The sequence below is a fragment of the Pimephales promelas genome, chromosome 8 (assembly GCF_988280905.1).
Source record: "Pimephales promelas chromosome 8, fPimPro1.hap1.1, whole genome shotgun sequence".
In the NCBI taxonomy this organism is placed as follows: Eukaryota; Metazoa; Chordata; class Actinopteri; order Cypriniformes; family Leuciscidae; genus Pimephales; species Pimephales promelas.
Genome location: NC_142776.1, coordinates 35,171,722 through 35,186,767, shown reverse-complemented (window position 1 = coordinate 35,186,767; position 15,046 = coordinate 35,171,722). Strand labels below are relative to the sequence as shown.

Here is a 15,046-nt window from a genome sequence, read left to right as displayed (position 1 = left end):
CCACAAAGCGCACGCGCCCTCAGATCACTTGGACATGGCTGTGATTACAAGAGGTAAAAACTATATAAATACTGTTCGTTTTCTCACACAAACCGCTCGTTTCGTGTCTTAGGCCATCAATGTGTACTTACATTTACGAGTCATTAAATCATGTTTAATTTGGACTTCTCTGTGCATGCTCTTTGAGGTGGTGACCATAGACCTGCATTATAAAAATATAAAAATTGAAAATACCGTGGAAACAAAGACACCTACATCTTGGATGCTCTTGAGCTAAAACACATCAAAGTATTTTCAGTTTTGATATTTTTAGGTCAAACCGTTGTTGTCTGTCAGTCATATAATGCAGGTCTATGGTCACCACCTAAAAGAGCATGCACAGAGAAGTCCAAAATTAAACATGATTTAATGACTCGTAAATGTAAGTACACATTGATGGCCTAAGACACGAAACGAGCGGTTTGTGTGAGAAAACAAACAGTATTTATATAGATTTTACCTCTTGTAACCACAGCCACATCCTTCGGTCTATATATGATCTAATAAATATGATCTAATATTTCATTTCATGTTTGAAATATTAGATTATATAATACAGTACATATGACCAAAGAATGCACCAAACATCTATATAAGAAGCAGTTTATTGCTCATGTAGACCTCTTAAAACAAAATAAACCAAAAAAATTGAAAATATGACATGACAAATTGACATTTTTACAAAGCGAATGAAGAATGATCAAGGGGGAATGTCTTCCATATGCTCCTGCTGTTCTTGGCAGAAAAACTGAAAAAACACAAAGCCTGAACCACAAAAAGACAGGAAATCCTTTGGCGTCTTCAACTTCTTGTGCAGGATAGTAAAATAAACCCGACCTGTTGAAAAGCTGTTATCCAGTTTGACTCCACAACTGATCTGAAGGGTTTATTATCAAACAGTATTGATATGTGATGAAAGGTTCATGTCAGAAGGTAAAAATGCATGTTGAAAGGTTTATGCTCAGAATGTGTTACCACAGCAGCAATTAATATTGTTCATCTTGTACAGTTGTAGGAACAGTCAACTCAAATCAGCGAATGTAGTTTAATGTACTGTGCTCCTTAAAGTGCATCCTCCTAATAAAACATGTTATATTTTTTAAATGGAAACAACAGGTCATACAGAACATCAGTAAACAAAATATAGTATCTTTCTCTTACATACAAAACAAATCACAAATCACGCCGGTACAACAATTATAAGGCCAGAAACACGCTTTGTGCAAGCACACAAACGCAACACTTTGATTTTGCATTGCTGTAACAAACTTCTGTACTCAAGAGGGCAATAAAGTTACCTTCAGTAGCTAAAAACATGGCAAATACTTTTACTAACTCTTCAAACTGTTGCTCAGCCAAGCAAGGCTATTTTCGCTAAAGTGGCCCTTACAAAGAATGTGATGCATATCAATTGTGTTCTGACACATTTCAGAAATGCAACGACAGCCAGAAGCGTTTGTGTTCACATACCTGTGTAGAGTATGTTTCGGGCCTAATGAGCACAGAAAAGAAAAATGCAAAATATAATAAAATATCCAGTTATTAAAAATACACACAAAATGATGCAATGTCTCAATCTATCTATCGGACTAGTTGTCTTAGTTAGCTACACTACCGTTCAAAAGTTTGGGGTCAGTAAAACACACACACATATATATATATATATATATATATATATATATAGTTAAAAAAGGCTGTTGGAATGAGCTTAATTAAAGAATCCTGAAAAAAAATGTCTCATGGTTTCCACAAAAATATGAAGCAGTGCAACTGTTTTCAACAACAAATTATCATATTAGAATGATTTCTGAAGGACCGTGTGAAATTCAGCTTTGCAACACAGGAATAAATTACATTTGAAATGTTATTCAAATAGAAAACAGCTATTAAAAATTGAAATAATTTTTAAAAATTTTGTGTATTTTTTTTATCCAATAAATGCAGCCTTGGTCGGCGTTCTCTTTAAAGGGGTCATGAACTGGCTTTTTAAATTGTATCATATTTTTGTCTGAGGTCAACTTATGACGTTCGCTTGGTTTATGCATTCAAAAACATCCAAATTAATAAGTAATAGGCTATTTTCTACCCTAGTTTTGAGCCTAGATGAAAAACGCTCGGTTTTTATGGGCGTCTCGCATTGAAGAGTTGGAAGTAAACGCCCACTGCTGTGAGTGGATAACAGTTTTGCATATTATAATGAGTTTCGACTCACCCGTCGATGCACTTGGGGGAAATTGTTTTGAAAACGTCCAATGTTGTAAAATGCCAACCGGAATGATTCACCCATACATGTTCGTCCCAAAGTCCGTGTGTTGCACCATTCCTGTCAGATCCAATATAGACGGCACAGCACCGTTCTTTACTCTTAATCGGTCTGCAAATCCAGTATTGTTTACAAAACAATCCTCAGTGAAATGAAGCGAACAGACGGACGATGTTTTACCTCATCAGCTGGAACGTCATTAAAAATAAAGTTAACCATGCAGTCCTATTGGAATCCAGAGGAAGCTCATGCAGCGACTGTCTTCTTCCACAACCAGGCTCTGCACAATATTTTTATTACTCGCTAGCTCGATCCGGTTTGTCATCACGAGGTAGGCATCTATGTTATTTAGCTATGCGTGTAATGCACGAATCGGTGGGCGGGGCTAAAACTGCCTTCTGCGGGGGTGGTGTTTTATCCTCTTTGACGCCATAGTTCCCCACATTTAAAAACGAATCGTTTGCTGAGGCTGCTGTCAATAAAAGCTTTTATTGGACTAACAAGGACGTTTTCAGTTCTGAAACTTACAGGATATTCTTATAATATGATGACCTCTTAGATGTCAAAAGCTCAAAGAAAATTGGATTTCTCAGTTCATCACCCCTTTAATAAAACAACAACAAATAAATTCATACCAACCCCAAACTTTTAACAGTAGTCTACGTACTTAGTCAGCTGCCTCGCTAAGTAGTTACCAGCTATTATCTTTTACAAAGTAGTATAAAACCTCTCAGATATGACGGAGCCTCTGGTATTCCTCTGGAACATCCAGAACAGTTCCGGAATCTAGTGAGGCTCGTGAGTCTCGTTAAGTTTCGAAAGGTATTCCTTTGGAATTTCTTCATGCCACAAATGATGTTCTGACACCATGAGAGTACAACGAAAGTCTCCATGGCCGTCATTGAGAATGTTTTAGGTGATGAGCGACACAGGGATTCAGCTGTGAAGGTGAAGCATGTTTGCATGTGTAAAAGGTGAACTGTGGCATGAGTTTTGGATTGCAGCTGAATTTTCAGTCTGATCGTTTTTTTTTTTTTTTCGTCCGCTCCAGCTCCATTCATCACTGTTCATCCGTTAAATTACATCTTTATCTGTCTCCACCTCGTTGCTTCTATGTCCCAAAGCAAGCGGCTCGAAGTCCTGTCATTCAGACAACATGAAAAGCTTCATTCACGTCAGAAATCAGCTGGGCGGATCATCATGGAAGTAGACTGGAGTGAATAGCTGGGTCCTCGGAAGTGATGCCACTTAATGCCATTGAGCTTGCGGATGTTGTGGCCCATGGTGTAGTAGATTCCATTAAGGTTGGACAGACCACAAGCATCAAACCACCAGCCTGAAAAAATGACAAATAAGAAGAGATTGAGATAAATATTTTAAACAAATGTATAATATTATTGCTCACGAGTCTTCACTTTGGGTCTTAATCAGAGTTATTATTGGTATTGAAATTAAGTTATTGAAAATGACACATTTAGTTTAGTTTGAAAAAAATACATTTCAAAAGCACAAAACAAAATAACTAAAAAGTATTCCATCGCCATCTTGGAAAATCTTGGGAAATACAAAATACAAATGTTCAGTAAGGATACAGAGGAGGTATGATGTGTTGAAGACGTCAAATTCAACTCGGCGCAGCCCGCTATCAGCTGTCAATCAAAGTTAACCGCCCTTACTTGTCATACATTTTATATCTAAATACGATCTAAACTAACGATCTAAACCTCACAGTTGTCAGGCACTCGGAACCTATCCAAAAATACAATAAAAGTCCCTGGGACCAACCCGTAAAAGCATTAATTTATGCTGTGAAAACGAACATTTTAACATGGGGTCTATGGACATTTGCTCCCTTTTGGGACCGGCCTCTAGTGGATTTGAGATGTATTGCAGTTTTTCGCACTTCCGGGTAGGCCGCTTGCCACCAAAGTGTTTTTAGCCAGCTGAAAAGGCTAGACGCCGTGCTTGTTTCGTTGCTGTGATACAGAATATCCACAGCAGTTTACTTAAAACTGATTTTGCAGATTTGTTTCATACTAAAAATGTATTTTTCATCCATTTTGTTTGTTTAGCTCAGCTGGTTGATGTTGAAGTTGGTCAGTGTGGTTCAGTCCCGCCCCTCCTCCACTGTGATTAGACGGGTAGTTAAAAAGTGACATTGATCAGCGGTGCGTTTTATCCAAAGTTGAACATTTTTCAACTCCCGGCGACCAGTAAAAAAAAAACACAGGGCGCTTCAACGTGAAAAAAAAAAAAAGCTCAGCGCCTCGTTACGCTCATGCCGTTTAAAAAGCGCAGCACTCCCATTGAAAACAATTGAAAACATACGCCAGGCGTGTGGAAAAACGCTTTGGTGGACACACGCCTTCACTTAATGAAAAAAGCTACCTGGAGATTTGACAAAATATTTTATTTTGCATTCCACAGAAGAAATAAAAATGACATCTCAAAACAACCAAACCCTTTGACCCATCCCTCTCCTCTATATTACGTCTTTTTATGTTTCTCCCGGCAGTCTGTCAGTGTTTCAAAGAGTATTTTATTCCCATTGTGCGGTTGATGTCTCAGCAAGACCTGTCAAAGCAAACTGTGTTTCTTCAATAAAAACCAGACTTTCACTCTTCAGAGAGGACACTGTCTATCTAACCCTGATTAAATCAGTATCACCTCCCTCAACGCGTGTTTAGTTTGGACCGTCCGCACAGATGGATCAATCTTTCGATCTTTTGATTACCATTTGAAATGCAAACAAAAAGGGCACTCGAAGGTCTCCAGCCTGTTCGACTGTAATTAACTCCAACAACTTTCAAAATCAATCGCAATGCATGCTATTGAAAAGCTGTTTATCTTGGAGCCCAGAGGTGTGGGATCTGCAGTCGACTGCAGCCATAGAGTAAATTGTTTGGATGAGCAGGTCTGATCTCTGGACGTGTTTTACATAATTCTGCGACGGGGTTGAATTTTCGTCGATATGGGATCAGAAGGATTTTGCATTACCTTTTCGGCTTCAGATCCAGGCCACAATTGAAGAAATGTGCGAAGAGAAAAGATATGAATGCATCCAAAAAGTTGAGTGAGTGCCCGTCTACGATCGGATTAGTCTTTACGTAACAAGTATCTAAGATCAAGGTCTTTGTTCAATTCTGGTGATGGTTTCATCACATGGATGAATGAAAATGAACTCTTTCCTCGCCATTGATGAGTTTTTCCATTGAAGAAGAATATCTGCGTAAACCAAAATTTGTAAGCTAATGTGATCATCAAGCATTCAGCAGCAAAAATGTCAAACCCACAAAGAAGTATATGACCGAAGAAGCTTTTGGGGTGTTGATGACTTGATCTACTCGATCAACAGATAAAGGCTGCATCCAAAATCGCATACTTCCCTACAGTATGTGACAAAAGAAGCATTGAATACACAGTACCAGGGCCTGAAATTAACACCCGACCACCTGCCAAATGCGGGTGAATTTTTCTATTGGCGGGTAACACTGTCAATCTACCTGCCACATTGGCAGGTAGCCAATGAGAATTGAGTGATTCATGCTGCAGCTCATTTGCATTTAAAGGGCCAGACACAAAACGATGCGTTTTTGCTAAACCTCAAAAAGTGACAACTTAAACATGCTATATAAAATATCTGTGGGATATTTTGAGCTAAAACGTCACATACACACACTGGGGACACCAAAGATTTATTTTACATTTTGTGAAAAGGGCATTATACCACCCCAAAAGCAAAGCAAACAGTCTACTAATACTCTGATGAGAGCTAGTTAACATATAGTTGCAAAGTAACTTATAGTCAACAGCATGTTTAAAAGGGACCATGAACATAAAGTGCTACCAAATGTTTTTGTTGTTGTTTAAATGCAGAGGCTCTGTTCTTTTTGAAAAAGACAGGTCTTGTCCGCATTATCACCTTGAGAAATGATCCTTACAGCCTGGTAGCTGGTTAATGATCAATTATCTACATCTTGATAAGTACTCCTCAACATTGCATCAGTGCGTTCAAAAATACAGCTCATATTTAATATTTGAAAACTATGTTTTTGAATGAGAAAATGTGCAGTAGCTCACCTCCGGTCATCATGAGGGCGCACTTGCAAACGCACTTGTCATTGTCAGCGTCACGAGTGCTGAAGCCTGTGCCGTTTGACGCTAAGCTACTTTGCTGTCCTGATGTTCCGCTGTAGCCCCCTAGCAAGAGTCTGGAGAAAGAGAAAAACGTTCAAGATTACGATTAAGACATGTTGACGAACATTATCTGAAATATCTTAGTGAATTAGTCTTAATTGTTACAGTATTCGGGTGATACCTGTACTGCTGTTTTTCACCGGCTAGCTGAAATTTGTCATAGAGTGCATAGGCACCGTTCTCCTCCCAGTCCTTAAGTTCCACTCGGAGGGAATACCGGGCTTGGCTGGTGATCAGGTGAACAGCCTCATTACCCAACCAGTGCTCTCCGTTGGGATCACCAAATCCCTGTGGGAACAACATATAACCGAACTTATGCTATGTTCCATTCATCTTGTAAAGTTGGGCGTTTTAACTTCCTATTTGGGAAAGCAATAAAACTGCACTTGAAGTTGAGTGGAAGTTTTCCAACATATGATTAGTAGTTAACGATAAACACTTTAAAGGGATACTCCACTTTTTTCCAGAGTTAAGCATTTGGGTTTAATATATTCAGCCGATTTTTTTATATTTAGAAGAATATCGATAACTAGACAGTTTCTGGTTTCATTGACTTCCATAGTATATTTTTTTCCTACTATGGAAGTCAATGAGACCAGAAACTGTCTGGTTACTGATATTCTTCGAAATATCAGAAAAGCGTCTGAATGCATTTGAAAATGGTAAAACTCAACTGTTTAACTCTGGGGGAGTTGTAAAATGAGCCTATTTCCAAAAAAAAAGTGGAGTATCCCTTTAAGCAAGTTAAAATGATTCAAAGAGTAAAAGTTTCTTGTGAAAAACAAAGTAAATGATCATCTCTGTTGCCATTTTACTTCTTTGTACTTCATCTTCTTATCATTGGACAACACTTTTTGGTTAGAGACCAAGTAGTATCACATATCCAACTTTGAATCGAACGCAGCATTAGTCGGCAGTTTTGTTTTCTAAAAAAATAAATCAATACACTGTCAGTCTTTTATTATTATGTGCTTCCCAGAAAAGGGACTTATCCATTTCAGCTTTTTTAATTAAAGGTCATTTGGCACAAGATACACAATAAAGATAGAAAATTGCTGTATTGATTTCCACTGCTGTGGTCTCACAGACCTGCCAGTGTTAAATCCATTTCAGCATATTTAAGCACTTAAAATATCAGCGAAATGTGCCGCTATTAAATACACAATGCACCAAACATGAAGGCTGCTGCCAATGACGCCAATCAGTCACGTACAATTTTAGACTCTGTGCTTCAATGTGCTTTGGCCAGTTTTTGAGTCATCAGAATTATGAACAAGTCTTCCCAGCACAGAAAAACATTTCTTAAATGTCACCATCTTCTTTAAACATAATCAATAAAGATTTTACTCATTGTCTACAAATCTAATGAGTAACATTTGTCTGTATTGGCATGATGCTAGAGGGTTGGGTGGTTGCTAATGTACAGTATGGTTGCTTGACAGTGTGATTTTTGGCTTCATGTCCACTCACCAGTTTGTACTCTTTCCAGCTTTTCTGGAAGTTCACACTTCCATTAGCTCTGTGTTGGAATACTGTCCAGCCACCTCCACTTGTCACCATATCACAAAAGACCTGTCAGAAGCATATGATACATCTCAGTCTCACTCTCTTACATGTGCACTGCAAGATATATCACACTGATTCCCCATACTTGTGAAAGAACGCATCCCACACCTTGGTTGGCTCCGTCATGTCTCCGATGTAAATGTGGTAGACTCCGCTGGCGTTGTGACCGGATTTATAGGCCTCGGCACAGTCTCGGAAGCGCTGCTCGTTTGGTGAGAAGCCTGTAAAGGAAAAATACAATGACACTGGGGTTCAGAATTTGATTTAAAGGTAGGAAAGATAATCATCCAAAAAAAGGCCATTATGGCGTAGCCTTTCTAGACAAAAATGTGATAGTCTTGTGTAAATCCAGCATGAGTCATCTATACATAATTTAGTATACACTCTAAAAAATGCTGGGTTGTTTTAACCCAATTTTGGGCCAAATACTGTATGGACAAACCTTGCCATTAGGTTAAATTTTTAAATTACATTTTTAACCCAATGTTTGAGTTTGTCCATATTTGACCCAAAATTGGGTTAAAACAACCCAGCATTTTTTTAGAGTGTGGGCTAATAAACTAAAATATTTACTGTTGTGCTCCATAAAACATTTTTCTATGTTATTATCATAATAACAAAGAAGATTTTTTTTTAAATGTGTGTTTTGCACTGACTGTGACTGAAACAAAATAAACATTAAAGGGATAGTTCACCCAAAAATGCATATATAAAAATATGTCAAAACCAGTAAGACTTTCGTTCATCTTCGAAACACAAATGAAGATCTTTTTGATGAAATCTCAGAGCTTTACGGTATGCCCCTCCAAATTTTCTAAAGAGACACGATCGCTTTATATGATAAACGGATTTAATTTAGGCTTTTATTCACATAAGCATTCATCAACTCACACATCAGTTGTGGTAAACAGGAGCTCAAGCATGTTCGAGAACCAATAAGATTCATTCTCACGTCAAGCAGGTTCGGTTGAGCTTCTGTTTATGTCTACTGATCAATGTTTACATGTGAATAAAAGTCTAAATTAAATCTGTTCAGCATATAAAGAACATTTTGGACTAAACCACACTGTGAAAAAATATTGATGGTTTAACTTAAAAAAGCTGGTTGCCTTAAAATTTTAAGTTGATTGAACTGGAAAAAGTGAGTTAATACAATGAAGGAGATTGATTTAATCATCAGAAACTCAAAATTATATGTTATCTGAACTAAATAAATTATTTAAGTTGATTTGACAAAAGAAAAAATGTTGTGATTACTACACTGTAAAAAAATATTGTTGGTTTAACTTGCCTTAAAATTTTAAGTTGATTGAACTGGAAAAAGTGAGTTAATACAATGAAGGAGATTAATTTAATCATCAGAAACTCAAAATTATAAGTTATCTCAACTAAATCAATTATTATAAAGTTGATTTGACAAAAGAAAATATGTTGTGATAACAAATCTTGAAAATATTTTTTTTACAGTGTATGGATTAGTTTTACGATCTATTTATGAACTTTTTAAAGTAATTGTAGCGTATCTGACAAAGGAGGGAAAGAAATCTCTCAGATAACGTTAAAACAAAATTTTTATTTGTGTTCCAAAGATGTACGAAAGTCTTACGGGTTTGGAACGACATGAGGATGAGTAAATAATGATTATAACTGAACTAACTAGTTGCTAAGAAAACTTTTTAAATTTGGTGGAAGTGGAAGTACTAGAAATTAACTGAAATTAATTTCAGTTTCAATTTCAGTTAACTGAAATTAACATGAATAGAAATGTATAAAAAGTAATAAAAATGACAAAAAATGAAAACGAAATGAAAGTAATTCAAAACATTAATAAATGCTATAATAGTATATTAATGAGAAAATAGTAAAATAACACTGATTTGAAATTGACCTCATTAGCATAGAAAGAAGGTGGCTATAACTTTAAATAACAATAAATCTGCGTAGTGCCACGTTAAACCAGCACATTTAGCGCCTGTTCAAGTTGAACTACTGATGATTAGCGGGTTTTGGTGCTGAAACATCACATGCCAAAGTTGTTTTGTGGATTCGCCACACAATGCGAAACAACAAAACGATGTGGTTTCTCTTGTCAAAAGAACAAGATTTCTATTCATTACATGACCTCAACTTTTCAAATAGAACGTCTATTGTGGTCATGTTTTGGGATGAGTCATTTAAACATGAAACGCAATGTGTTTGTTCATCTGAGAGAGTTTATTTTTAAAATTCGGTATATTTGGTTCTTCGAGTGAACCTCCACACAGACATTTATAAACTGATATGTATTCTGTCTGTATAAAATGCTGCAGTCTTGATTTAGCTTATCAGTGCGTGTTCTGACGCATGCGAGCTTCATCCAAGACATGAGAGAACGCTGCCAAAGACATCACTAGCGAGAGCTTATATCCACTCTCTCTCCATGAATCACGGCTGCTCGATTTATCATTAGTGTCTCAGTTAATTAACCAGGACTTTCAGGTCATGTTAAGAATCCGCCACCAGATTTAAAAGCTGTTGTAAGCCCAAGATTCAGACATGACCATCATTCCCAGACAACTAACCTTACACTGTAACCGAGTGTTTTACAGCAAACTAGCTATCGACATGAATTGGTTTTCGAAATGCATTATCCCTTCCGTAATATGACACACTTTCAAGTGAAACAGGCCTACTACCAACCAAAAGCTGCGCTTCGACATCATGCACTTCTCTAGACAATCTAGGTTACTGTAGACTAATAAACTGAGATAATATTCCACAATTTATGATGATAATCAAATACAAACATGAAAGTTACATTTGTGCAGAGATATTTAGTGTTACATATTTAGTATAAGGTGTGTATTCTTACTTGTCCCAGAAGACACCATGCCAATAAGTGTGTGTACGGACTTCATGAGCTGCTGATGCTGTCTTTGCAGGGCTGAGTTGTTGCTGCTGGACGCTCTCAGCTGTCTCTCCAGAGCCGTAATGGCGGCTGTCTGTCTCTTCACCAGGTCCTGCAGTCGCTCTTTCTCCTCCCTTATGTCCTCCAACTCTGTCCTCTGCTGTGACTCCAGGACTAAGACCTTACTCTCCAAACGACTGGTCAAAACAATAATGTATGAATTAAAAAAACCTAGACCTAAGTCAAAATAGAAACCTTTTTCAAATATCTCCAGATGTTTCTAAAAAAAAAAAAATTCCTAGAAAGAGCATTGGGACTTTCACATTAGGATGGACATGTCTGAACTAATTAATGGTGTTTGCAACCATTAGGGGTTTGTTTGAAACATTTACATCTAATTATTACACTTTGGCTCTTAACTCGTCCCTCGCCATTTACAGACCTGAATTTGACCATAAAACATTTGCTTTGTTGAGAAGAAGAGTACTATTACTTTTAGAATACCCTAGTGAAATGGCTGGAAAATCTTTGTAACCACCCAGAACCCCCTAGAAAAGTAAAAATGTACTTAAAGGAGTAGTTCACTTTTCAAAAAACTTTTGCTGATACTTTACTCACCCCCATGTCATCCAAGATATCCATGTTTTTCTTTCTTCAGTCAAAAAGAAATTAAGGTTTTTGATGAAAACATTCCAGGATTTTTCTCCATATAATGAACTTCAATGGGAACCAAACGGTTCAAGGTCTAAAAGACAGTTTCAGTACAAAATGCAAACTGTTCAAAGGGCTTTAAACGATTTTAGACGATGAACAAGGGTCTTATCAAGCGAACTGATTGCTCATTTTTTTTAAAAACAAAAACAAAAAGTTTCAACTTTATAAGCTCAAATGCTCGCCTTGCTCTGTTCTGTGACGCACGTTTGTGAGTCTCCTGTTCGAACTCGTTTATCAAAATGAATGAATCTTTTTCCGAGTCAATTCGTTTGTTTCGTTCGTTGAATGAACCAAATGACTCTGAAAAAGATTCGTTCATTTTGATGAACGAGTTCGCACAGGAGAGTCACGAACGTGCGTCACAGAACAGAGCAAGGCGAGCATTTGAGCTTATAAAACTTAAACTTTGTTATTTATTTATTAAATGAGCGATCGTTTTCCTTGATAAGACCCTTATTCATCGTCTGGAATCGTTTAAAGCCCTTTGAACAGTTTGCAGTTTGCACTGAGACTATCTTTTGGACCTTGAACCGTTTGGTTCCCATTGAAGTCCATTATATGGATAAAAATCCTGGAATGTTTTCATCAAAAACCTTAATGTCTTTTGACTGAAGAAAGAATGACATGGACATCTTGGATGACATGGGGGTGAGTAAATTATCAGCAAACGTTTTTTCAAAAGTGAACTACTTTAATTCGGCAGTTTATTTTTATGCAAACATTTAGTGTGATATGTGCGATATTATCATCTTGAAATGGCCAACTATGGGCTATATGCACGCATAAGTTCCGCATTTGACGTAAGGATGCTCGTCCATTTCCGGTTGTGTAGATTAAAGCGGAGGAAAACCGGAGAAAACGGGATTATGGCAGAGTCTTCAATATTTACTGTCCTCCCGTCTTTGAAACGAAACATACATATGTTTAGATGTAATTTTATATATAGTTATGTTTATTTAATATAATTTTAAAAAGAAGCATAAACACAACGAGGGGTGTCTGTTTTATCTGTTTTTGTGACTAACATTTCATTAGTATAACCATGGAGTATAAAATTCAATATAAATTCTCGGTATTGCATTGGACTCTACGATCTGCGGAAGTTATCGAGCATCCCTAATGCTTCACCGGAAATAACGCCGTGCATAGAGCCCATTGTTAGATTGTAGCGGTTTGCTTGCTACTGTCTAGCGTATTGCAGTGTCATGTGAAATAAGTCTACTGAACTTTGGGCCTTTGGTAAATGGAGATACAGATTTCTATCAGTGCTTAGCTTAGTTTATGCAGATTCATGATTTAGTGTCTGGATCAGAGGAGATGGCATGAATCGATCAAGCCTGCCGTCAAAACAATTTACAGCCGTACAACTATGAGCCACTGCTACAAAAACACTGCAAAATCCTGCCGACTTCAATCTGTGAGTGATTTAGTGAGTGAGTGTGTGAACGCTGAAAAAAAAAAAAAAAAAAACATCACCCGAGGGTTTGAGGCCGAAAATAACTGGAAAGCAAATCAAAACTCCATCGAGCCATGTAACTGAACGCTTGCTTTGTTAAATTACAGTAGATATAGTCATTAAACATGCTTTTGTAGCTAGTGGTTCTCGATGCTTATATGTTTATAAATTGTTCATGATTGATTACACAAATAGTTTTCGCACAATCGATTGGCAAGGCCTGTTGAAATCCCTTGCCAGGGTTGGTAATGTGTACACAATGCTGAGCAATTGTTTGCTGCTATTATACTATGAAGCTGACCCTCGCTAAACCCGCATGAATTCTGGGAGCAATTACGAACACTTTTAACTTGCACAGTTGTAAGTCTCCTCGGAAAGGACGAAAACTCTCTGTTCTCACTCATACAGGCAAACATGAAAAATTGAATGGCTCTGGCCTGTCTCTAACGTAGCGGTCCACTATAATTACGTCTGATGCCCCCATGCAGCTACCAAAACATCACTCGCAACACAGTTCAATTGGTCGTCAAAGTTGAATGACAACAAGCGTTATCTGTTTAATCTAGCGAGAGCCAAGTACAAAGCTTTCTGGGAAAACCCTTTGTCCCGCTCTGGAAGTGTGCAGAGGAAACTTGCCTGGAGTCTGCTTTGTGTGCTGTGCTTACTTCGTAGTTATTAAACATTACAAACAATCAATTAAGTGGCTGATTATTTCCTTTTACAAAGCCTTTCCCCCTGCTGTGCAGTCAGAGCTGGCCGACTATGGGAAAATATAGTTTTGAGAACAACAAGAGAGACACTACGCTGTTGAAGATGCGATCTGACCCTTAAAAATGACTTGCCCGGGAAGATCTTATTGCTCTGTAATTGTTTAGAGTTGTAATGAGCACAATTACATAATGGAGTCCACATTTATGATTCATTCAGGGATTTTTTCTTTGATATTTCTCCTACTACAATATCAGGGGAGAAATAAAATAGTGTCTAATTGTTGACATGGAGCTAAATTAATTTCTCTTCATCTCATTGCTTTTTTCGGAGCAACAAGTATTGTTTAGGTTGAAGCTGCAGTCCGTAGTTTCTCCTCTTTGTCGCCATCTCTGTTTGAAATCTGCAATTGCAGTTATTCGCGGAATTAGCAACTTTACGTGGGTTGTGCCTCGGCACGGCACTGCGCGGATGAATCCGATGTTTTGAGGAGAATATGCGGCTGTCAGTCACTGTGCCGCTGTGGATCAGGATCACAGAATCTACTTTTCGGAAGTATGATCAACATAATAATTATCACCGGAAAATGTCATCAGAACAAGTAATATCCACTTTTGTTCTGACCGACTAAGGGAAAAAAAAATCAAACTGATTAAATCTAACGTCCGCTTATCATATCACGTCAAAACGTGCAAATTATACTTTGTCCTCAAATTGTTAATGTTAACAATATCAGCATTGCATGACTAAATTTAATGTCAATCCGATTAATCTATGTATGTGTATCTTCTGATGTGACGTAATGACGCAAAGACTCGAATCTCCCGCAGAAATCCACCACTGGAATTAAAAACATTATTACAAGCTTAATGTTTAGAATCAAGCTAAGGCAAACAGAGAGTTTTGAACACTGGCTGGATATGTACTTGCTCAAACATTCATTTTGGATCATTTATAACCCAAAAATTTACGGAATGCAGCTTTAAATAAAATATTTCATTTACAGTTTTTAGTGTAGATTGCTCTTGGGCTTTGTGAAACAGAAATAATAGAAATAGACAAATATATTCATTAAAGTCTTACCTGTTCTTGTCTCGAAGTTTTGAGATTTCTGAAATCTGCGTTAAGAGCTCCTTCTCCAGTTTGTTTGTTGACAATGAATTCTCTAGTAACTGAATTGCAATTCTTGAAGTCTGGTTCATAACCTGGAACACAA

The 15,046-nt window shown here is 37.3% G+C and overlaps 1 protein-coding gene across 1 annotated transcript in view; it reads right to left on the bottom strand.

Annotated features, from left to right (window-relative positions):
• Positions 1-626: 626 nt before the first annotated feature.
• angpt4 (angiopoietin 4) overlaps positions 627-15,046 on the bottom strand; it is a 37,706-nt gene continuing 23,286 nt past the window's right edge. The window contains exons 3-9 of the mRNA XM_039693511.2: positions 14,914-15,035; positions 10,917-11,149; positions 8,174-8,286; positions 7,970-8,071; positions 6,621-6,787; positions 6,383-6,513; positions 627-3,638 (exon numbers count right to left, since the gene is read on the bottom strand). Coding sequence (XP_039549445.2) covers positions 3,478-3,638; positions 6,383-6,513; positions 6,621-6,787; positions 7,970-8,071; positions 8,174-8,286; positions 10,917-11,149; positions 14,914-15,035 — 1,029 coding nt within the window. The 3' untranslated portion in view covers positions 627-3,477. The remainder of the gene's footprint in view (positions 3,639-6,382; positions 6,514-6,620; positions 6,788-7,969; positions 8,072-8,173; positions 8,287-10,916; positions 11,150-14,913; positions 15,036-15,046) is intronic.